At 44.0% G+C, this 24,334-nt stretch overlaps 2 protein-coding genes across 2 annotated transcripts; one reads left to right on the top strand and one right to left on the bottom strand.

Moving 5' to 3' along the window:
• Positions 1-10,667: 10,667 nt before the first annotated feature.
• On the bottom strand, positions 10,668-20,715 carry zcchc4 (zinc finger, CCHC domain containing 4). The gene is made up of 13 exons (XM_079214714.1): positions 20,579-20,715; positions 20,157-20,275; positions 20,002-20,084; positions 19,550-19,822; positions 18,540-18,620; positions 15,332-15,404; positions 15,109-15,259; positions 14,680-14,780; positions 13,778-13,899; positions 11,369-11,444; positions 11,240-11,291; positions 11,000-11,144; positions 10,668-10,880 (listed from the first exon to the last, which is right to left on the bottom strand). The coding sequence occupies exons 1-13, from the start codon at positions 20,658-20,660 to the stop codon at positions 10,757-10,759; spliced, it is 1,482 nt and encodes a 493-aa protein (XP_079070840.1). The 5' UTR covers positions 20,661-20,715; the 3' UTR covers positions 10,668-10,756.
• On the top strand, positions 15,616-18,613 carry LOC306733472 (uncharacterized protein). The gene is made up of 7 exons (XM_079214715.1): positions 15,616-15,667; positions 16,084-16,278; positions 16,772-16,867; positions 17,012-17,248; positions 17,332-17,351; positions 17,440-17,570; positions 17,861-18,613. Exons 2-7 carry the CDS (start codon positions 16,093-16,095, stop codon positions 18,466-18,468), a joined length of 1,278 nt encoding a protein of 425 aa, XP_079070841.1. The 5' UTR covers positions 15,616-15,667; positions 16,084-16,092; the 3' UTR covers positions 18,469-18,613.
• Positions 20,716-24,334: the final 3,619 nt, after the last annotated feature.

Below are 24,334 nucleotides of genomic sequence, written 5' to 3'. Positions count from 1 at the left end.
CGGGTGGAGGCTGAGAGAAGTCAGCATGGCCCAGGCAGCGGAATTCTACTTGATCAGCAGAGTTTCTTTCCCCAATTTTAAAATCTCTCAGCCTTAAACCTTCATGCTCTTTGTCAGATGTACATTTGTGTGCACATCCGTTTCTTTTGAGATACATTTGGGCTTGAACCATTACATTTTCAGTTGATGAAAGACAGCTGATATTTTCCTTTTGGATTCCAGGACTTTGAGCATATCATACAGTTTAAACCACAAAGTATACGTTATATGTTTGACTTTTTATCACATATGTAGAGCAACAATGTCAGGTGATTTCAGGTGTTTATTTGTGTGTCTGTGTGTGCGCGTGTGTGTGTGTGAGAGAGAGACAGAGAGACAGAAAGAGAGAGAGAGAGAGAGAGAGTGTGATGCCCCAGGGTTGAGCTCAGCTGGTGTTTGGTTTCCTATGTACCTTTACACTTATACACACTACTTTACACACACTGTCAGTCCCATGATGCACTTGTGCCCACACAGGCCTGATCAGTGCAAACTGCTCGCCCTCATGCTCCCTGCTCAATAATTATAGTGCACAGTGCAGGTAGGAGTCACCTGGTTGGTCAGAATAGAAACACTGTGATTATAGACTTGTAGTGTGGATAGAAGACCTGCTGGTGAACTCAATTCATGATGAAAGGTACATTTAAAGCCACATGCTTAGAATTAAAAATAAATCCAGCCCTTGGCTCCCAGTGACCCTATCCAAAAAGAGACTGACAGACATTTTTTTCTCTTTCTGTCAGAAAAGCACTAGTGCTCTGCACACTACTTTTATCTAGTTTTCTAATTGTTTGTTTGAGCACCAACCAGAGGATGCTTGACCCCCTGCTCTGACAGCGGTAACGTTGGAGCAAAGGGGAGACCAGGAGGAGACCAGGAGGAGACCAGGAGGAGACCAGGCGTACGGCATGAGAGCACAGCACTCAACACCAACACTCACTGTCCGGCCGGCTGACCCGAAAAACTTAGAACTTTAACCAACTCAGAAGGCTCAAGTAGAAAGTATACAATTTCAGTTTGAGTAAATTATTACCACCATCTCACTGACTTCTCAAAGGTGTTGCAAGAATGAACGAGATGCAAATCCAATGATTCGGTGCCATCTGTAAGAGAGTAGACGGTGTGCCAACAGGTGGCTGTTTTATCGTAACTCATCCTTTATAGGATCATTTGGATTTTTACATCCTGGGTCCTAATGTTTTAGTTTAGGCCATCCTCTCTGTCCGTTATGATAATGGTCCACCAAAGTCATCTTTGAGACGTTGTTTAAACCACTTTATTTGGGGGCAAAACTTAAAGTGGGCAACACAGAATCTGTCATAACAATCTCTCATATTAACGGGAAACTGTGTGTGTCCACAACTATAGCAAGTAGGGTGGGCCAAAGAGAACGACAAACAACATTATTACTCATCTACTCATTAATCACAAATTATCTTGACTTGGACTTGGACATATTCATCACACTAAACAGAAAAGTGTGTCTCTCCTCACATCAACTTTGAATGATTAACATTCTCCGCGGAAAAGCACTTACTGAATCTCCCCAGCACAAGGTGGATTCAAAACCATCTGGGGATCATTAGTTGCTTGGAAACAGGGCGAGCAGTGTTGGCCGGAGTGACTGGAGGGCATTACCCTCTTCATCGTGTTTCAAGCAGACCCTGTTGGAATGATCTCTGAGGACTGCTACTATGCGGGAGATAAAAAGCTGTCCAATGAAGCCCGATATCTAGATACCTAGTGCTCCTTCTCCGCACCCTGCACCAGCTCCTGGATGCTGCTCCGGTCCAGGTCTCATCCAGGTCCTGGTCAGAGCCCTCCAGCAGCTTGCCCCTCAATACGAAGCAGGCGGCCACCGCTCGACAGAGTCTCACTGTTGTCGCCATGGGGCCTCAATGGTGGAACCCATTGACAGCAGACAGCAGAAACCTTCACAAGTCTACGATGGGCTCCAACATCACATGTAAGAAAGTAAGAGGACACACACGCTAAGAATGTTCATGGAATTCCTCGTAACTTTAACCTTGTTATTCTATTACATGTCCTATTGTCATAATCTACAATAACTTTAAGGTGAACTATATAACACATTTGTCCATTGAAACGATTCAATATCGTTCCATATTTTAAGCAAAATTGATTTTGCAAGGTGCCGTTTGTTAGCATACAACGAGCACAGCTCAAACTCAGCAGCACAGGTACTGAACTTAGGAAATCAAAACTGAAAATAGCTTGCAAAAGAATCAAGCTTTTTGAAAAATCCATGACTCAAAGACTCAAAATCGAAAGAATCCAAAGATGTTGCTAATAACAGTTAGTGAACCATCAGTTGAGAATCTTTCAAAAGAATAACACTAATTCCACTTTCTTTAGTGAGTAAATGATATTGGAGCTACTATAAGGGACTCCCTTGAGAAGGTTTCCACGTACCTGAGTCTCACATAACATTAAACATTAACTCACCCTGCAGCGCCATGTGTGAGCTGTGACACAATCACTGCTTGTACATCCAGTTCCTAATGAATGTCTAAAATAAACCGTCTATCTTGCCTCTGGCAATTATGAATTGTATCTAATAAATGCTGAACAAGCAGATAATGTGTGCGCTCGCTGAGAGGAAGTGAACTTCAATCTGTGAAGCCGAGAGCACAAACACACCTCTGATTACTAATCAGGACAGCAGGCACTAATATGCTGTCAGTCACATTCAGCTGATATTCTAGTTGTTTTTATGGAGTCTGAAGGTGACTAAGATATTATTATAATCAGTTGATAAATGTATCAACTTAAGTACACGATTGCAATCCATTGTTGTATTTATTTATTCTACCTTTAAATGATAAATGTTCTACCCCAGGTAGCAAATAGCAACGGAAAGGAAACATTTCTTTATGAGGTGACAGGGTCTCGTGGTTCTGTAAGCAATCCATTTTTAACAGCCTTTTTGGTTGATATATTTTGTCACGACCCGGGTGTGTGGTGCGCAGAGACTCAGGTGCAGAGGGAAGAGACCGGAGGCAGGTTTGAGCGGGGAAAAATCCAAAACGTACTTTACTTAGTTAAAACTCAAAACAAAACTTGAAAAAGGTGGCACATGACATGGACCACATGAACACACAGGAACAAAGACAATCCAACAGGGGACAAGGGAAGGTGGGGGAGTATATATAGGAGAGGGGAAACACAGGTGAAGGGAATCACAATCAGGGGACACACATGGGGGTGGCTGAGGGCAGGTGGAGGGAATGACATAATCAAGAGACACACATACACACAACCAATTAACACAACCCACAGGGCGTTAAAATTTATGGTTGAAGCACAATCAAACTTTGTTAAAGCCTGTAATTATTTCAGTGCACTCTCTGGCCTCCATAGACAAGGGAGAACCTCAGCACTGGTCACAAAGAGAATATATCACCTGAGCCACATTTCTGTAGCATTCTATTGGATGAAAATATACACCCATTATTAAATATCACCCATGCTCTCTATTCCCTCAGCGGGCTCCTGTGCTCCATGCCTGCCATGCTAACTGGATTAGCCCTGACGCGCAGCCTGCTGATGAATAGCCGGCAGTATTTGTCAGGGAACTTGTTGGACGAGAGCTGGTCCTGCATCCATCATGATCATCACCCACTGGGGAGGTCTGCTCTGGATGCTGGCACTGTGGCTGTGGCTGGGCGGGCCGGGATAGCACCATGTTTCCTTACGCATACCATGTCCTGCTATCATAGTGGAAAGAGTTTCTCTTCCAAAGCAGTCATATACATGACTCTGGGGCTAAAAGGAGTTGTAGGCCCCGACTGACCCACCTTTACCTCCATTCTTTCTGTGCATTGTGTGCTTACCACAACCCTATCACAAGACAAGAACATTGATATTGGATTATTCTGCAATACATTGGATTACGTTCAATGCCAACATCTTTTGTTTGACGCCCAATGCTAATGTTAACAAAGTTCTCTCTTTCTACAATATCAGCACACGACAACTCGAGGACACGACGTGTTGGTGTTACCCCCGAGCCAATCAATTCATCTTCTGCCTTCAAAAGCAAACGCACAACCAGATCTCCAATGTATTTGTAAAGACGAGAAGAAGAAAAAAGAAGAAAAAAAGACAACACACCGGAATGGAAATGAAGAACCTTTTGATGACCTGTTTTTCATAAGAAGTGATATTTTCTGTTAAATCCCAATACAAGCAAAAACAATAAATAAAAAAATGACAGAAATGACACAAAACTAAAATAAACAAGCAGAAGAAGTGATGGATCTTTTTCATGGCATTTCCTCGATGAGCCAGCTGGTCAGTCTGTCTGACGATGGAGACTCAAGCTTTTGCTGGACCTGATGTCAACGCTTAGTATTGATCTCAGGACTCAGAAATGAATCAGTACTTTGTGAGCAGATATCTCAAAGAGCTAAAGGAAGCGTGGAACAGCTCGTCCACATCTGTTCACCTCATTCCACTCTCCCCCTGGATCATCGCTTTCTCCTCTGCCTCATCTCATTTTTTTAGGTTATTTTTAACCAAGTATGGCTTGGAATAGCTCACATCCTGAAATGGAAATTTGTGATGAACACAATGGGAACTTGGCTCCCCCCCTGTCCCCCCCTGAGGGAATAAGTGACTCATGTAACCTCAACAGAAAGGACTGCAGCCACGCCAGAAGAAGAGAGAACCAAACAACAAAACCAGATTTATGCCAACACTTTTCATCTTCATCTTTGATCTCACTTCTTTTCTTTTTTTCATTATGCAATTGTCGTTCCTAAGTGATGAAAAGCACATGGCCCTTGCTTATATGTTCCCATTATAAAGTAATAACTTCCAAGCAGGGCTCGCAGGCCGAATCCAAGTCCAGCCGCAGAGCAGCGCCGTTAGTCAAACTGTTACACCCAGAAGGGTTTCCTCCCACTCCAGCAAATATATCTCTCTATAAACAGACACATGTTTATATCCAATCAGAGGATAGAAATGTAGCACATCCTCAGTCGCCGCAGCAATGGATGGATGAATGTTTGAAATGTAACTAAAATAGTTGTTATAAAACCAGTTTAAAGCTGCATTCATTGTTCGAGTGGCGAGTTCACATTGTACAATCAAAACGTAGATATGGTGGGTGTTTAATAGGCAAAGTGCAGCATTTTTTGGTTTGATATATTTCAAGTTTTCTACTTTTAGACCAATAAAAATATGTTAAAACAGGATTCATTATTTCGTTACCAGAACTCTATTCCAGCAGTGAGAACATACACAACTAGAGAACCGTGAAAGCTTTTCATATCAATATATTGTTTCTTGATTTTCATGATATAAGGGAAGAGCTTTCAGCCAACCTACTATGAAGCTGCTGAGCTGCGGACCTTTTGATAATGAATGTATCCTAATGAGACATTCCACAGGTTTAGCAGCTGAGACCGAGCAGCACACATCACGGCTCAGAGCTGACCCCCTCCGTGCTTCATCCCATCCACTTCGTTTTAACAGTCTGCAGCAGATAAACACATCTGATCGTATTAAAGGAGAACACAACAAAAAGAGCCCTTGAGATTTTTCCAGCTGTAAGGAGAGCAGATTGCAGAGGAGAGGCAGCAGAGACCTTATATAGTCAGAACAAAGTCATCCTCCGGTTCAGGTAGCCAACCACTGGTGCTGACCTCTCACTGAAAAGCCCCAGAACTGATGAACTGGTCTCAAGAGAAGAGGGAACATGATGGTCCTGAGCTCAGTGGGGAGAACAGGGAAGAAAGGAGAACCCCTAGTGTAATGTGAGCATAGTTGTGTAAGAGAGAGAGAGATAATTTGACCTTGAAAAGTTGAAAGGAAACTGAAAGCACAGAGGACAGGAAACACACTTTATCCAAAAGAAAAACTGACCAGTCGACAAGCCCAGTCCTCCGCTTCTCTTGGCTGACCCGCCCAGTCACAATAATGCACGCTCAAAGAGGGGGTCAAAGGTGAGGATTTCCAGGCCCTATTTTTTCAAGCTCCATCCCCCAATCCCTGGAACCAGTTCAGATTCAGCCCACAAGTCCCATGACCTCAAATGGACTGGTGCCGCACACTGCGGGACGGTGAGATCTGCACCGAGTTTTTTAAAGTGACGGCATGTGTTTATTATTGTCTCTGTAGGCGGCAACAATGACACATGAGAATCATGCCAGGATGTGTGAGAGTTGACACGCTCAGTTTGAATTTACTGAATGAAGCCGTGCCAATGGAGGATCAATAGTTTGGACACAAATGGAGGGAAAACCAGGATGACTTGGAACGTTTTGCCGGAGTTCAAGTTCCCTGCAGCATGAAGGCGCCGTCCTCTTAAGTTGTGTTTTGTCTTACATGCCAGCACTAAAGTGCTCAAATAAAAAACACACACACACACACACACACACACACACACACACACACACACACACACACACACACACACACACACACACACACACAGGAAGCCATCATTTGTAGTTGTGGCTGGGGTCTGTCTATTCAGCAGACCCCATCCTCGACTGTATTATCATACTCACCCCATGGCATTGGAAAGAAGTCCTTCTGGGTCTGCTGAGAAACGTCTGCAGCTTCAACACACGCTCTCATGCTCATGGGAGTCTAACGAGGGGTTCTTCTTCTTGTCTCTCCCCTCTGTTTTTACCCCCACCCTCCGGTCCATGGCTTAAGCCGTATCCTTTTTTGGAATTGGAGGGGAGACAGAAAATAAAAAAAGAGAGTATTAGAAAATGAGTAAGGGAACCAGAGACGGGATCATAGTAATCTCTCCCTGTGTTCCACACTAGGGACCTTCACTACTCTCCCTCCAATCATTCTCTTTTCCTCGCTCCTTCTCCTTTTCCTTTTCCTCCTCCTCTCCGGCTCGGAGACTGCGCAAGCCTGAAGGAGGCTGTCCCGTCTGGGAAAACCCTGTTCCCCCACGCGTCTGCTATTCTCCTTATTTCCCATGACAGGAGTTTGGATACCTGCATGACTTTGGCAGACCAGTCATTTAGGTCTTGGCTGCTTTATTTTTCCAATTGTATTTACAAAATAAGCTTGTCTTGACTTTGATTGGTAATTCTGAATCTGAGCAAATCCAATGTGGAGTTTCTCAAGGGTCCATTCTCAGGCCTCTTCTATTCAATATCTACATGCTCCCTCTTGCTTAGACGATGGAATATCATAACATTTCCTACATAACTGTCTCCCCGCATGACTCCAGTCCTTCACTTTTTTAATAAGTGCATTCAATAAATCAATGAATGGGTGTGCCAGAATTTTATACAACTGAACACAGCAAATACGGAATGATTGTTTTTGGCCCCAAAGAAGTTGGTGCACCCCGTGGCTTGTTAATGCTGCAGAGACTAGAACAGCTGACAGCATCTGACCCGCTGACCAGAGGACGGACACACAACAGTCCTTTATGTGTGTGCGTGTGTGTGTGTGTGTGTGTGTGTGGCCACCTGCTGCAATGGAAGGGTATGCTCTGTCTTTGTTCTCAGCAGATTGAAACGGATGAAAAAAAGCTGCTTCAAAGGTCAGTGACGGTTCAGACAGGACGGGAATAGAACCGACAACCACGTCTTTCTTTTCGGCTCCATTCAGCTCTTTTACAAAACACCGGTCTAGTTCAGTCGAGATAAAACAGCTGGTCTCCTCTTTAGTAATCTCTATTGGCCTGTTTTAAACACTGAAAGTTTGAAGAGGCCCTGTCTTTTGATTAATCAGATTTTGAGATTTGTTTATGATCTTTAACAACATCTATTGTGATGACTATCAAATATTTACTAAATATTGGCAGTGAACGTACATCAGATGCTGAATCACCCAATATGAGCATAATTCCAAATAATACTGGGCTAATTAATCCATCCAATGCTAGGCATTCTTATATTAGCTCCTTGTGTTTTGGAACTGTACCACCTGGAACAGTTGGCAATGCACAATGGTTTTGTGTAGATATGTTAGCATCACTTTGACTTCTACTTCCTACATTTTGTATGCTGCATTAAACAGGAAGCAGTAAACAACCCCACGGTTGATCATCCTGTTCCGTGATTTTCCTGTTCCCTACTCTTAATCACACCACAAACCTTTTCATAACGCTGCTCGATATACTACGTCACTCGTTCTGTGCTTCCCTCGTTCTACTCCGTCACTTGCTCTGAACTCATGTAGAAAATACATTCATAAAATGTCCATATTCAGTGTATGTGTGGTTTGCAGAAACGTATGAAGCCACCATTTTATCCTGGCGACAGACTGCCGTTCCATACAGACCTCTCACTTTGGTCGACTGTTTTGATGTGTCAAAATAACATTCATTTGAGAGGAAGGCTGACAGATGGTGCTCGTTCATCTTCTCTAAGCTCGGCTGGCCTCTCGCCCCTTTCTGCCCGAATCTCCTGCTTTGGTTCCCTTCCTAGTTTCATTTTCATCTCGCTCTGTGTTCTTTCTTACTTTCATAATTTTCTGACTTCTTGATTTCTTTGCAAAAGCCTAAAGCTGCTAAAGTAGGTGTCCCAGTTAGATGACTTTTGTGTCCAACACGGTCTCCAGTCGTGGTCTCCTGATGGCAGGTGGCTCCTCCCCTCAGTGTGTGAATGTTAGTTACTCCTGATGGACAGGTGGCTCCTTGCATGGTCGCCCCAGTTTTCAGCCTGTGAATGATGACAAGTGGTCGGAAGACTAGAAAAGATCAATACAAGTACATAGAACCCATTTTTATTCACAAATCTTGAGGTGAGAGGTCAGGGGGATTAGGCTATGTCAGTGCTTCCCTTGTCAACTTGTAGCCTAACTGTGGATCCTTGTTTAACCTCCTTATATGGAGTCCTAGGTCATGCAGTTTCATATGATACTGATCTCTTTAGTCTAGCTTTAAAACTGATCCCCTTTAGCCTCTGACAGACGTTATGTCGGCCGGATCGCCAACATTACGCACTGAAGAGATAATACTTTCTCAAAGCCATCTACTTTGCCCTTTATGTTATCTATTTCCCCCTCTCACCTAAAAAGAGTTATTGACTCAAGGTCCACATACTAGATTTCTTCCTGAGCTTTCTACTGCATCAAACTCCATCTGCTGCCGAAGGCCACAAGATGCATCTGAGAGCTCGTCAAATGTATCGATAATAGTAACAGTGGTAGCAGAAGTTTGAATTAAAAAATAAATTATTCAAATAAAAGTTACAATCGAGATATGTGCGTTTTGGGGAGTGGAAGGCTGTAATACATACTGCATCAAAATACTCTCCAACAAAACAAAAACGTAGTCTCCCATAAATATCAGAAAAATAACACGCTTTTAATGTTATAAGATTCCAGACTTGAATCTGTTCAAACACATTAACTGCCTTGTAAATGCACAATACGTACACAGAGGGTCTCGCTTCATGTCCTGAAAGCCAAAGGGAGACCAGAGCACTTCAACATCAAAGTGTAAAATCAGTCCCCGTATATTCCCAGTGAGGAGTGTTCCTGTCTGGTGGCCTTCACTGTGCAAACATTAAGCAGGGGGGGGGTGACTCCTCACCATCATCACCTTCAACAGTGCAGGATGCAGCGTGTACCATCCATCTAGTTCCAAGACTGGAAGCTATCACACGCAGCAGAGAGATAAAATCCATGTCCTGCACACTGACACACGGTGGTTGTACGATAAGTACACATGGCGGTCTTTTCTGCCACTGTTCTAGAAACATAACAGGTTATCTGTCAAACCCCCGGAAACAAACACGATGGGCCATGATAACACAACACTGCCATCATGTGGCCAAAGCTCACTGCCTGTTGGTTTTGGCTCGCTGTTCAGTTCACAAACTGTTCAGGACATTGTGAATGTCATCTGGAATAAAACCTCATGAACCTGGGAGACAACAACGCTGTCAAAGCAGCCTAGTGACTGACCTTTATTATTAAAAAATAAAAATAATAAGCGATCTACAGTATCTGTGCAGGGTAACTGGTAAAACAGTTACAGGTCAAAGAAAGCGGCCAGGCCAAATGATAACACATTCAGTCACTTGTTTAACTTTAATAACTTACTAACACGACAAACGTTTGTGTTACGTTTTAGGTTAAACATGTCATTAAAATGTGGTTCGGTGGTTTATTAGATCACTTAAAATAGTATTCATATTTTATATAAAAGTGCAAGATGATGGATGGATGGATTTATCTCCTTGAAGCTTCATTCAAGGCTGTGGAAAAGTCTGATTCCATGTGTTTTTTTATTTTCTACCTTTAATCCTTAATGTTTCTACAGTTATGCTTTTACTGGTAACCCCCTGTTTAATGATACATCTTCTCAATTGTGTGCAAAGTGGGAAAAGTCAGCAGACTTACGGAGAGTTCATAAAGGGCTCAAAATGTCAACGAGTCTTCAACCAAACGCTTAGACTCAAAGTCTGTCAAGCCTCCAGTGTGGAGACGTGGATTGGTCCTAATGCTGCTGGATTTGTAACTAGGCAACTGGTTGTCATGTCAGACATGTTGTTTACGGCTTTCCTGCTTGCACCAAAATCAATGTAGATTTACTTTGTTTCACTGGCTTTATTTTGGTAAGATTAAAAAGGCTGCATTTCAATGAAAAAAACAAAGGCAAATTCTCCTTTTATGTTACTTTTTAATTTGGTACGACACTTGTTCAGAACAGTATTTCAGTTTACATAAAATAACCCTGCTTGTGACAAGAGCCTGCATGATGCTGAGGTCACTTGGACAAAGCAGCCAACTTCTTTGCCCTGCGAGCAGCTCCAGACGTCCTCTTGGCTTTGGGCTTCAGCAGAGGACGGCGGGGCAGCGCTTTGCCTCCTCTCTTGGCTTTGGCCCCATGGCTGGAGGGGAAAACACAGACACACCGACGCTAAAGAACAAGTTGAGACATGTAAACATTGAATGTTATTGTTGCAGTGAGTCCAAAGATGGAGCCCAAACAGGAACACGGTGGACTCACCTGGTCCTGTGCGTGTCTTTGAGAGGGCACGCTCTGCGTTTGTGCTCCATGCTGCCACAGTTGAAGCAGCCCTCCTCTCCTGGACTCACTCCACATGGGTGGTCAGGGAGGGCACAGCGGCCACAGCTCTGGCAGTGCCTCCAGGCTGAGAGGGAACAAAGAGGCGCGCAAGTTAAGAGACAAAAGATAAAGTGGTGGGACAACTTGACAAGTAGTACCGATGTGCAGGCTTGTACGTACATGGTTTCACACATTTCTTGCACGTAGAGCAGTGCTTCCATTCTCGGCCATCCTGCAGACAGAGAAGTACAAGTTGTAGCATGTGTCTTTATTGGAGACAACTGATCGTATGCGGTTGTGGTTTTCTACCTTGGATGGACAGATGTTGCATTTAGCACAGTGCCTGTTGAGGGACAACACGAACCTCTGACACACAGCGCAAAATCTAAGAGCAGGACGAGAAGAGAACAAACAGGAGCTTTAAAAAGGACCTGGAAACAATTTATATTGACTGGTTCTGACAGCTAGTTACATTGGAAATGTGTCCCTGATGTGAAGGATTGAAATGAGGCAATGAATGCTCTGTCAGATTGTTTATTGTGTCTTTGAGAGTAAGTCAGAACATACAGAAAGTTGTTGTTTGCTTGTTATAACAACCTTCAACAGCTGTTGTTTGTTTAATAAACAAAAGAGCAATACAGAAAAGTCTCCAAGTGAAGTGGCCATCAGCGCCATCGTGTGGCCGGTCATGATACCTTTTAATATTGTTTGATAGTATTCTTTTTTGGTATCGCAATTGAAAGTAATGGCCAAAGAGTTATTTTTAATATTAGAAGGATACGGGATATGTTCCTAAAAGCGGATTCATGGCACAAAGGGAAATCTGTCTGCAACTCGAAAAATTCTACTTTTTCAAATATATTTCTCTGAGGTTTTTACAGTGAAGATTAACGCCTCGCAGATGTATGCCTCCACCTACCGGTCTGTCCAAAATGTCATCCCTTCATAATTTTATCCAATCAGACATTTGTCTGAAATATGTATAAATATTTCCTAGTTATGGCCAAAAATGGTGACCTTTGACCACCAAATTCTATTCAGCTCATCCTAAAGTCCGACAGACAACCTGAAGACCTAAAGTCTCGGGCCGGAGACGTAATAAAAGACTGACTGTTATCACAAACACCCAACATCACCAACAATGTGCAGGCATGAAAACGGGTCAGGGGTGAAAAAGGTGAGAAGGATATTACCCCTCTACGGGGATCCGGGGGCATGCTCCCCCGTAAGAAAAATTTAAATATTCCATATTTTAAAGCATCAATCTGATGCATTTTGAGATGCTTTTTTTTGCCAACCTGGGGAGAGCTGGAGAAACTTAACTTCAGCCATGAGTCAAAAATTATTATGGCCTGCTTACTAAGTATTATGCAAGCCATTTCATGCCCGCCTGTCACTGGGTCTAACATTTACAGTCAGACCTGCAAACTCATGAGGGGTGAAAAAGGTGACACCAGCGGGGCGAGTCAGTGCCGAACAGCGTCACTCGTCGAGTAGCTGACAAACTATGATCATTATGGGTTTTAATTCTTCTTTTGTCAATACTCAAGTGTACACACACACACACACACACACACACACACACACACACACACACACCTGTTCAAAAGTTTGGGGTCACCCAGACAAATGTTCAGCAATTTCTCGCATGGAATAGCCTTCATCTCTAAGAACAAGAACAGACTGGTGAGTTTCACATGAAAGTTCTCTTTTTCTGGCCATTTTGAGAGTATAATGGAACCCACACATGTGATGCTATGCATAGGAAGGCCAGTTTTATAGCTTCTCTCACCAGCATAACTGTTTTAAGTTGTGCTAACATAATTGCACAAGGGTTTTCTAATCCTCCATTAGTCTATGCGATGAGCAAACACAATGTACCATTAGAACACTGAGTGATAGTTGCTGGAAATAGGCCTCTATTCTAGGTGGAAACATCTGGTTTTTAATTAAATATCTACATAGGTGTATAGTCATTTACCACATTAACAATGTATAGTGTATTTCTGATTCATTTAATGTTATCTTCATTGAAAAAAAACAGTGCTTTTCTTTGAAAAATAAGGACATTTCTAAGTGACCCCAAACTTTTGAACGGTAGTGTGTGTGTGTATATATATTTTGTAGACTTAATACTTACAATATGCAATACTACTGAATATTGTTTTGCTACTACTACATTTCACTTCTAATATTACACTTATATGCCATAATATGTATAATGTACCAGCCTTTTTATTTTACCACATTATGTCATACTGTTATACCACTTTACTTTGAGGAGACGCACTGTTAGTCTAGAACACTGAATAATGTTTCCACCAGGTAAACCTGAACATGCACCTCGACATGTCAAAGATCTTCTATTGCTAAGATGATCACGACCTCAGTTTTTTCCCCGTGTCCCACTCCAATCTCAGAAACGGCGGACAGTTGCGCCTACTCCCCCCCCCTCCCAAAAACTCTTCGGATCTACACGATCCACGTAGGTCACCTATTTTGGTTTCAAAACGGCAAATTTCGCCGAAAGGTGAGGGATTTTCATGTCTGAATGTGGAACACGGATCTCTTAGACTTAGTTAGTATAGAATTATAGACCCAGATATGAATTCTAGACGGCGCTCTCTGGTGGACAGACGGTGTAATGGTGACACTGTTACCTCAAACACAAATGTGCTGACATGTTCATCATTACAGAGTGCTGGGTGATGGGGATACCTGTAGCCCTCGTCTTTGGGCAGGACAATGTCTCTGGGTGAAATGTTGGTGAAGAGTCTGACGGGAGACTGCTTCCTGCCCGTCTTCCCGTGTTTATACAGAGGATGGTTGTCATAGTCCACCTGGAAACAAACAAAATACAGCCTTCATCGTTTATAGTCCACAAGGAACACTTGTGTCTCTAGAGTAACAATGCTTCTTTTTAAGTGTAATAACAATTACACACCTCTACATAAACAATTGAAATTGTTTACGTTACGTAAACATTTCCATGAAAGTACAGCCATTTCGACATGTATTTATTAATGACATTTTACGTCTGTGTACTTTGTACTTTTGTTCTATGTAAAGTTATCATGTTCATGGGGAGAGTGCTCGTCCTGAAGCCACAAGGTAGCTGGTTTGATCCCTGTTCTCTATAGTTTGCATGTCAAAGTGTCCTTTAGCAAGACACTGAAGCCCCAGTGCACACTGCTCCTTAATTACTAAGGATGGGTAAAATACAGAGAATAATTTCCCCACTGTGGGATTAATAAAGGATTCTTATAAAATACAAAAAAAGGATTTTTTTTTTTAAGAATCTGCATCTCTCCCCACCTTTAATACCTCCGCGTCCCACTAGAGTCGCACCCCACAGCTTGAGAACCACTGATGTAACCCAATACAACCTCTGTTAACATTAGCGACCGTTAGATCCTCAGCACAGTGCTGCCCCCCTGCTGCCAACAGCAGGAGCTCTCCTCCTGGTTTCAGCACAAATGTGGAGCTCAGTTATCAGAATAAGAGTGCGAGTCCCCCGGACACGTTTTCCTGGTGGTAAAGCTCGAAAGCGGTTTCATCATCATGTCTCTGCCAAGTGAGTCTGAATCAAACAACGTGTAAGTGATGCACTGGCAGTGTACCTGGTAGTCCAGCATGCTGCATGAGGGCAGGCACTCCAGGATGCGAGGCTCAAAGAAATATGGGAAGATCCACATCATGGGCATGTCCATGTTACTGCAGTCTGTACACAACAACACCGGCATGTTAGCTTCAAACCCTGGAGCGCTAAGGTCCATTCATTCGTTGTTACGAGAGGTCAAATCTGCAATAATCAATATTCTTATGGGCAATGGATCAAATGACGTTATGTAATGAACCCACAGAGAAAAATCAACAATAACCCAAAAAGTGTTACCACATTGTATTTGGTGTATAGTAGTCTCACTTCATTGTCCTCTGTTTTAAGCTGCCTTAATGCAAAAAGTATTTCCTCTTGTGCAGCCACAAAGATCAGAGCTAAATATACCATGGAGCAATACATACATAAAAATATATATAATATATCTCACCAGAACTCTGCAGCTTCCTCCATGCCTGTGAGATCAGAGAGAAGCTGCTGGCCAGAGGCTTCACCAGGCCCCCGAACGGAGGGTCGGACACCATCACCGCCTTCTGGCCCTCACTCTCTGTGAGGAAGGCCTGCAGCACTGCACCGGAGGCCTGACAAGAGAAGAGGCTTCATTACACGGAACTTCTCATCAAACATACGAGAGACGCGAGTTTAACTCTTACCTCTCCATCAAAGAAGTGATGGTTGAACATGTTGTAGTGACAGAATTCATCCTGGCTGTAGAACTGAGCGTATCTGGAACATTAAGAAAAAAGGGTTTGTGTAATTTAGCCTGAAAGCTTCAACATGACTTGTTTCCTTTGTCACAGCAGGCTGAAAACAACAGAGCAAGTTTAAACTCATCTGCTGGAAGTACACAAAGTTGGCAAACACACAGTGGATCCTGAAGTGTGTATCCTGGTAACAGAGGTGACTGCAGGCTGAAGCTTGTAACACAGAACACACCCTCTGCACATTCTTTACAGATATTTAGAAGAGACGCAGCGCCGAGACCTCAGGTAAGAAGCACACATTGTCATGCTAAAAGAACACAATGTGACTGGGTTGTCTATATATACTGCTGGTACAGTATGTGGAGGTCTAGAAGCTGATTTCCCAGTAACCAGAGAACTGGCTGACTGTAACAAACGTGGTATTTTGCAGCTGTGCATGCATAATATGCCAACATTGAATTCTTAGCATACAGGAAGCTGTGAGATTGACTTTGGGTTTCAGTGGTTTTGTTTTGGTTCATCAGCAAAAGAGACACACGGTTATTGAAAAAAGCTTGGCATGGTCCTCAAAACAAAGATTTCTCAAAAACCTGACAAACTGGTTTGCTCTGCAAACATGGCTGAAGCATGTCAACAGATAGGAAATGCAAACAGGACAGTCTGCTGGAGGAGGCTTAATATGGGTTTGTGGTTTTGTTCAGTCCTCAAAAATGGCAGAGCAAGAGTTCTCTGCTGGTGAGGGTCTGTCAGCACGCGGTGGTCTCGCTGCGCCCCCTGCAGGCAGCCACGGCGTACCGAGCTTCACCCTCCTGGACTCCAACAGTGACGCCGTTCAGCCTTTCCCACGCTCTCCCAAACTACAGAGGAAGATCGCCAATGCTGCACAGCTCTCTCGGGTAAACATGCATTCGTTGCCAAAAATAAACTATTAGTCGATAAGTCAACCGACAAATAATTAATTACATTATTTCAAATAATAGTCTGCCTTAATTTAGGGGCCAAAATATAGCCGGTTTTAGCTTCTCAAATGTGGAAAAGCAATGCTTTTCTTAGTCTTCCATGATAGTAAACTGGGCTTTGGACTGTTGGGCAGACAAAATGAGACATTTGAACCGTGTGCTTTGGGAAATTATAACAGACTTATTAATTAATCCGCAGATGAAATAATCATTTTGATAACTGATGTTAAGTCATTTAGCAAAAGGACATGTCAAATAAATGTCTCCTGTTTTCTATCGCAGGAGACTGAAGAGCTTTTGGTTTCCGGCAACCAGACATTTGAAAAGAAGCTAGGAGGGAATTCTGAAATGTTTCACTGTTTTATAAAACAAAAATTCATCCGTGGGCCGAAACTGAACTACCTCCATGCCAATACTTGTCACTCTGCAGGAGCAGCTGTCCAGACGGATGGAGGAGCTGCAGGCCGAGCGGTCCAGGACTAAGGCTCACATCCAGTCTCTGAAGAAACGCAAGGCCGATCTCTCTGTAAGTTACAGACCAGAGGATCTCGATACTTTAAGTAGACGCTATACACAGACACTGTGACTGTAAATGCATAGATGTCATGTATGAACCCTTGGCTGTGTACTCAACATGTGTCCCTCATGCTCTTTGTGTTGCTCCCTGAAGACGAGCACAGAGGGGATGAAGCAGCAGGTTCGAGAGGACTTTGAGAGCATGCGGTGTGTCCTGAAGCAGGACGAGCAGGCCGTCCAGGACTACCTGGAGCTGGACCTGAGGCAGACCAGGAGCAGACTGGACCAGGTTCTGAAGAACTGGAAACACCACCAGGACCAGGTCACCAAGAGCATCGGCAGCATCCAGAGAGCACTGAGTACCAGCCCGGCGACGGAGGAAGAAGGGAAGGTCTGACACTGACACAGTTTACACACACAGCGCCGGTATTGTCCTGCAGTTTTAATCTGTATTTCTTCTTGTTTCATCTCAAGGGTCAGTCTGACAATCTGAGGTAAAACACTGCACCATCAGACAAAGTCCTGTACAGCCCTGCTGCAGACCTCTCCCTCTCATTGTAATCTCTCTGATCTCTCTCGCAGTCCTAAGAAGCCGGACGCCTCCGAGAGGGACATCCGACTGAACGAAGAGAGATTTGAAAGGCTCCTAAAAACATTATCCTCAATCTCCAAGCAGCTGAAAGCTCAGCTGCAGAGGAAGGCTCTCCTGTTAGGTACGAGACCACCAACTCTGCACGAGCTAACTCATTCACAGCAGCAGGGTGTTGTAGCGAGTCAAGTCTGGTTCATTAGTGCAGGTTCAACAGTAAGTCAATCAGTCAAGTACCATGTCGGCTAGTAAATCTATTAAATCAAATACCAGGATGAAACATTCTCATTGATTTGCAACACTGGCTGCAGGGACAGGCCGCCACAGAGCTCGGACCAGTCACCAGTCACACTGATGCAGAGCCAAAGGTCAAAGTGTCATCAACATATCTCACGATTCTCTGTGTACTTTCAGATTCATCCCCCATGGTGATAGACAGGCAGACTTGCAATAGCCAGATCACGGTGACCTCAGAGGGGCGGGGCGTGTCCTTCTCCGGCACCGCCCGCTCGGCTCCGGGGCATCCCCTCCAGTTTGACAAGGTGTGCTGTGCTCTGGGCTCGTCTCCTATCACAGCCGGGCAGCGTTACTGGGAGGTGGACGCCCGCTGCTGCGCCGACTGGGCTGTGGGCGTCGCCTACGGCAGCCTGGAGAGGAAGGGCCGAGACAAGGCCACCAAGCTGGGCCGCAACAGGAACTCCTGGTGCGTAGAGCTTCGCAGCGGCCATCTTTCTGCCTGGCACAACGACCGGCACGTGTCGTGCCAGGGTGTGGGGCAGATGCCGCCGGGAAAGGTGGGCGTGTGGGTGAACTACGACAAGGGCCAGCTGGTGTTCTACGACGCAGACACCATGGCCGTCCTGCAGAGGTTCTCAGCCGCTGTGACACCGGTGTTCGACCGGCCTCATCAGCAGTTCACGGAGCCTCTGTACCCTGCGTTACGCTTCCTGAGACCACCGGAGAATCAGATGTGGCCGAATCACCTGGAGCTCAGTCACAGCAACACTATGACACCGGAGTGATGGGGACTCTATCCCTCCATGTAGCGGCTGTACAGTAGAACACATTAAGGCAACAAATGAGACAAACCAACCTGAAGTCAATGTCCAGCAGCAGACTTTTCATCGGCTCATGTTTCTGCTCGAGGTTTCGCAACTTTATCAGCTCCTGAAGTCTGGCACAAACAACAACAACCATTATAAATAAAAGACGGATTTCAAACAGTCTTAGTCATTTAACCATTTTGTTACTTCTGTGTATTTTTTCTAAATTGGTATTACTGCTAAGGCTGTACCAAATGGGCCGAAGCATCAAAGCTCCATTCAAAACGTTGACAATGACAGTTTTTTTGCATAGAATGTATGTATTTCTGCACAGGTGCAGAGAAAAATTAGACTACACCAATATAATTATGTTTAGACTATGTGTAGAATAAGAATGGTGTCTGTGTAGTAATGATGTATATCATCGGTTCAGGCTAGTGGGTGACGTTTGTGGGAATATAATGCAGGTTTAGCGTTTGTGGGTTATGTGGTGCAGCTTGGCTCTTCCCACTTGTTGATCGAAACCTTTCCAAACAACTCCAGGTTGTTGTAAAGTCCAAGATGTATTAAAACATTTGCGTTATATAAGGACATATTCTGCTTCTATCCATATCGGTTGGCATTTAGCCTTTCAGAAACAGTGGGTTCCCAGTTTAACTCATTCGCACAACCAACGCACATGATATTCTAAAAGGGAAAACATTATACTAATTAATTGCCAGATGGTACGTAGTAAGAGAGACGATTTGGGGGATGTGAGTGAACTGCCCATGAAGACAGATGGTCCATAATAATTAAGAGTAACTGTACACTTAAACTTGTTAAGCTATAAACTAAATACTATCACTGGATTGTGATGAAACACAATGCTGGTGTTAATATTGACATAATCTTCAAGGCCAGTTCAGACATAGAGTCCACTATTTTGGACTAATGTATGCCATGAAATAAAAGAATGGTACCGCCGTCTCATCACCCGCACCCAGTCTATCGTGGTTATTCGTTTGTGACGAGGCCTTCCTCTCGGGGCGGTGCTGATGCAGCGGGTGAAGTCACTCACCTGGGTGTGCCCACACACAGCACCTTTCTGTAGCCCAGAGCAGCCAGGGTGTCCAGCAGGAAGTTGGCGCTGCGGTCGGTGAACAGGTACTGGGCGTTGCTCTTCTTGTTGTCCAGAGGTCGCAGCAGCACGCTGGGCCTCGCCAGCTGAGCCGCCGAGATGCCTGTGGTTCTGTGAGAGGAGTGGGCCTCGTGCTCCGCCGGCAGGAGCAGAGTCTGACAGTCCCGACAGAACTTCTTCTCATCCTGCCGGAGGGAGGCAAACTTTCTCAACCTGAGGGGCAAATCACAAATGTCCACAATATGCTCACTTAATGTGCGTGTCTGTCAAAACCATTAAACCCTGTCGAAAATCAGCCGACAGTGAATCCAAGATTATAGTGCTATCAATAGAGACAACAATACAAAAACAAGTAATTAAAGACACATTGATACCTGGTCCAGGTGTCTTACCTGCTGCAGCTCTCCTTGTGGGTGATCAGGGATCTCTTGGACCGGTTCTCTGCTTCTCTGGCCAAAAGCCTGACCGCCGACACCTTCAACGCAAAGGCAATATACGATTATAAGTTGTTACGTACGTGTACGCGACAGAAGTCCAGTGAGCCTACCTTGTCTTCTTCCCACTGGAAGAAGTTGCAGTCTTTCCGGTCTCTGCAGGCGGAACAGGCATAAAACCTCCGGGCTCCCGCACCGCCTTTGCCAGCTTTCTCAAAAAGCAAAGTTGGACCTGGAAAAACACGACAGTTATTCTGCGATGTGAGCCTCCATCTTTCTTTAGGTCAGCCAAACTCCTGAAGGCTCGCGCACATATTCACAACAGACTTAGCAGAGGGACTTTAGAGTATAAAGACAGATGTATGCTGAGATTGTACTGCAATACGAGCTGGTTCGTGTTATATCCCGACGACAATTTGTTTAAAATACATATACGGTTCAAAGCGTGCACATATAGAACAGAGCGCAGGCACGTGCAGGACATCGTGAAGCAGCTCGCTGCGCGTGCTGAGTGTTTACAGCGCGAGTCACTGACCATGCGGACAACATGGCGCCGCTCTGTCGTCCTGCGGGACAACCACCTCTATTCCCAGACTGTTCGCGTCGCTCACATCCATGTTGGTACCAGGCTACTGCAGTTAATGCTACTTTACACCTCACTGTCTAACCACGAGCTCAGCCGGACGAATGGAAGCCATGCCGTTTGTAGTAGTCGCGGAGATTTGACGTCACGACCACGTTGTCGCAGTCAGAACCGCAAATGAGTAAACGCGTTGATGATGCTGTGTATTACTGTGTTATCAACAAGACTGTGCTTTCTAAGTAGAGTATAACTGCATTGTAATGTATATTTGTCTTTCATGGCAGATTTCAACAGAGAAAAAAATTAAATAATTTCTGTTGATTGATAGATAGATGTGTGTGAAGTGTATCCATTAAAACATGTGAAATCTGCCATGAAAGACAAATATATATATATATATATATATATATATATATATACATATATCTATATATATATATGTTATGTTAATATAAGTAAATGTATAGATTTATAAATTATTCGAGATAGAAATAGAGAGAGAGCACGTTATTAGTCCCCATATCATATCATCATGTAACAAAGTAAATAAATGATACATCCCCATATAAGAGGCTAAATATTCTGTAAATATGTATACAACTATAGTTAAATTAGTTATTTAAAAAAACGTATATAATGTAGATCATTCAATTCAAAATGATATTTGTGTGGATAGCCTTTAGCTGCTGAATTGTTTCTTCTTTTTCTGGGCGGATTCCAATAAAAACGGAAAACAAAAACTTTGCCCGAGTTCAGTTATGTCAACCCTCATAATGAAATACACAATGTAGTTCTGTTCGTTTAATTTTTTTTATTTAGATCCCCTGATCCGTCTTTTCCTCGAAGCGCTGTCATCTTCCTCCAGTTCATCATCCTCCTCCTCCTCCTCCTCCTCCTCCTCCTGCTCCTGCTCCTCCTCCTCCTCCTCCTCCTCCTGCTCCTGCTCCTGCTCCTGCTCCTCCTCTTCCTCCTCCTCCTCCTCCTCCTCCTCCTCCTCCTCCTGCTCCTGCTCCTCCTCCTCCTCCTCCTCCTCCTGCTCCTGCTCCTGCTCCTGCTCCTCCTCTTCCTCCTCCTCCTCCTCCTCCTCCTCCTCCACCTCAGTTGTTCCCAAAGGATTGTGAAAAAAAACACTGACCTAGTTAATTATGTTTCAACACACAAAGAGGACTCAGAAACCAAAAGAACGTGTGATGTCCAACACCTATAGTGCGTTGAGATTCACATCATTCACACAATGACTAGATTCAGCCGTTGCATCCAAACACATCTACCAACGTATTTAAAAAAATAAAATGCCGTTGTGTCACTGCCAGTCACATTGCAGTTTGTTTACAGAGAACAGCCTTGTAGTCCAAAAGCAGCTGCGCGCGGCTCCTCAGAATGGGCGTTTTCTTTCCTAAATAATACAATTCCCGTGTCCGCCGCGCTGTCAGCGCAGTGGCGCTGTCAGCGCGAGGATGCTGCGGAGCGGCTGCTGGATGCTGGAGCTCAGCGGAGACAAGACCCCGCTGTTACAACAGTACACCGAAAGCTGGGGATGTATTCCTTCAAAGTAAAAGCATCAAGGTTGGAATAAAGTAAGGGAATGGAACAACTGACCCTGCATCTTCAGTTTATATGCGTGTAGTTTCGTTTTGGTAATTTAATGAAGTGCTCATTTATTTGAGTACTTGGAGTTTGAGTACAATGTATACAAAGTCAGGTGTTGTATCACCAGTTTATGACCAATACTAATTATATTACTATTATTATTATTATTGCAATCTTAATTAATACAGCATTAGTCAGTATCTGTTCTGGCGCTTGAGATCAGAGGCTGATCACAAGCTCTTCTTTAGCAGATGGAGCGGCTCAGTTGTCATAAATATGTGAATCAAATGTGCATCTCTCTTCAAGCTTTACGTAACACGATCACCGATCAGTAAATATTGGAATATTTAATTTCACCCATTAATCCCTTTATCACGTTAGGTCATGTTGTGCTTACATATATTCTTAAATATAAATAACACCAATTGATTGACATAGGAGTACTATAGTTTATATGTTGTAAGCCTGTATGCGAATGTGTCATTTCTTCTTATTTAATTTGGTTTACATTTCATTGAATATTCTATTTGATGTTTAAAACAATGCATATTCTTTATGTATAGGCCTACTTTACTTACCACCGTCCTAAATATAATACATTCGTCATTTTTCATATTAATTGACCAGCCAAGAAACAAGTGGAAGTCCAGATTTGATTACTTAAACAAAAGATACATTGAAGTGCTCCAGATTTCGCTGCACAGCAGCATACAGAATCCTGAAATAACCCAGGACGTCCATAAACCCGAATGTAGACTTCACTTTGAGGAAGACTTTTATTTTGATATCGGATATTTCTATACCGGAAACCGTATTCTCTCTTCTATGCAGCTCGACTGTAGCCGTGTTTGTCCGCCGCGCGCCCACACCCAACCTGCGCTGTGTGTTGCGTGTGAGGCCGCGCAGCCCTGCAGTGTATGCGGGACATTGTCTTCTCGGTGCGGCTGTTTGAGGACATCTCTGCGGCACCAGCAGCGAGGGGCCGCGGGCTCTCTGCGACACTCCGTGGAACATCTGCCTCCATTCATTCTGCTGCTGACCGAGACGTGCGCTCTGCGGCGGCCGCCTCACATGTAGCTACTGTCAGGGTGGAGAGGCTTGTTTGCTGAGCATCATCTGACTGGAGAAGACGTCTGACTGACACCATGAGCAGCACTGGTAAGACCATGTTTTAAATTGTAGATTGCACTGGCTTCCCTCGTGCACGACAGGCCAATTATTGTGCATAGCCCAATAAACTCTCCCAATAACAATAACTTTTAATATTCCTAATGTAGCTGGGTTGAATATCCTACTGAGCCTATGTTAGCTCAAACGTGTTCCTCAGTGTAAATGTATATATGATGCATTTAATAAAATGCATTGAAGATGTTACAAGCCTGCTATAGGCCTATCTTGTTGTGCTGTCTGCTAATGAATGCAGCAGCATCAGGGTGCACCCTGCGGTGCTACAGCTAACACTGAGGTTGTCTGATCTTAAGACACTGTTTTAAATGTATCCCAGTGAAACTGAATGTCATGCCCAATGAGAGAGCATGTAGGGCCGCCCACAGTGGGTCTGGTGGCTCTAGACTGGTGAGCTGCTGCTGTCATACCTGGCTTTGTCCCTGAGGAGGAGGGTGGTCCTCATTTGAAACCTGTGAACTGGCTAGTCTTGCAGCAACAGCTCTGTCCTGTTTGTTCTACATGCAAATAACATGTACTCAAAGATACAACATATATTTTGATATTTTTGTTGAAATTCTCATAACATCCTGACAACAATCAATAAATCAAATGCTCTGGAAAAAAAGGTTATAAAAAACATGTATCTGTGGCCGTAGGAGGACTGTAATATGCTCGTCCAATCATTTAATTCCGCCTGAATGTGATGATTGGACGGGCTGCCTGTCTGTCTGTCTGTCTGTCTGTCTGTCTGTCTGTCTGTCTGTCTATCTGTCTGTCTGCCTGCCTGTCTGCCTGTCTGCCTGCCTGCCTGTCTGTCTGTCTGTCTGTCTGTCTGCATGCCTGTCTGTCTTTTTTGGAGGTAGTTCTACTTTAATTGACAACGAGTTGACAACACTGAGCTGGGTAATCGTTTTAAAAATCCAGATTACTCTTGCTACTCTCTCAAGAGTA

The sequence above is a fragment of the Taurulus bubalis genome, assembly GCF_910589615.1.
Source record: "Taurulus bubalis genome assembly, chromosome: 3".
Lineage (NCBI taxonomy): Eukaryota > Metazoa > Chordata > Actinopteri > Perciformes > Cottidae > Taurulus > Taurulus bubalis.
This window is presented reverse-complemented; position numbering and strand designations above follow the sequence as displayed.

Coding starts and splice junctions, on each gene's coding strand:
- zcchc4 (XM_079214714.1), bottom strand. CDS start 20,660: ATGGATGTGAGCGACGCGAACAGTCTGGGAATAGAGGTGGTTGTCCCG. Junction 19,823..20,001: donor CACAAGGAGAGCTGCAGCAG/GTAAGACACCTG, acceptor TTTGCCCCTCAG/GTTGAGAAAGTTTGCCTCCC. Junction 18,621..19,549: donor CTGTGTGTGGGCACACCCAG/GTGAGTGACTTC, acceptor TGTTTGTGCCAG/ACTTCAGGAGCTGATAAAGT.
- LOC306733472 (XM_079214715.1), top strand. CDS start 16,093: ATGGCAGAGCAAGAGTTCTCTGCTGGTGAGGGTCTGTCAGCACGCGGT. Junction 17,352..17,439: donor GGTCAGTCTGACAATCTGAG/GTAAAACACTGC, acceptor TCTCTCTCGCAG/TCCTAAGAAGCCGGACGCCT. Junction 17,571..17,860: donor GAGGAAGGCTCTCCTGTTAG/GTACGAGACCAC, acceptor GTGTACTTTCAG/ATTCATCCCCCATGGTGATA.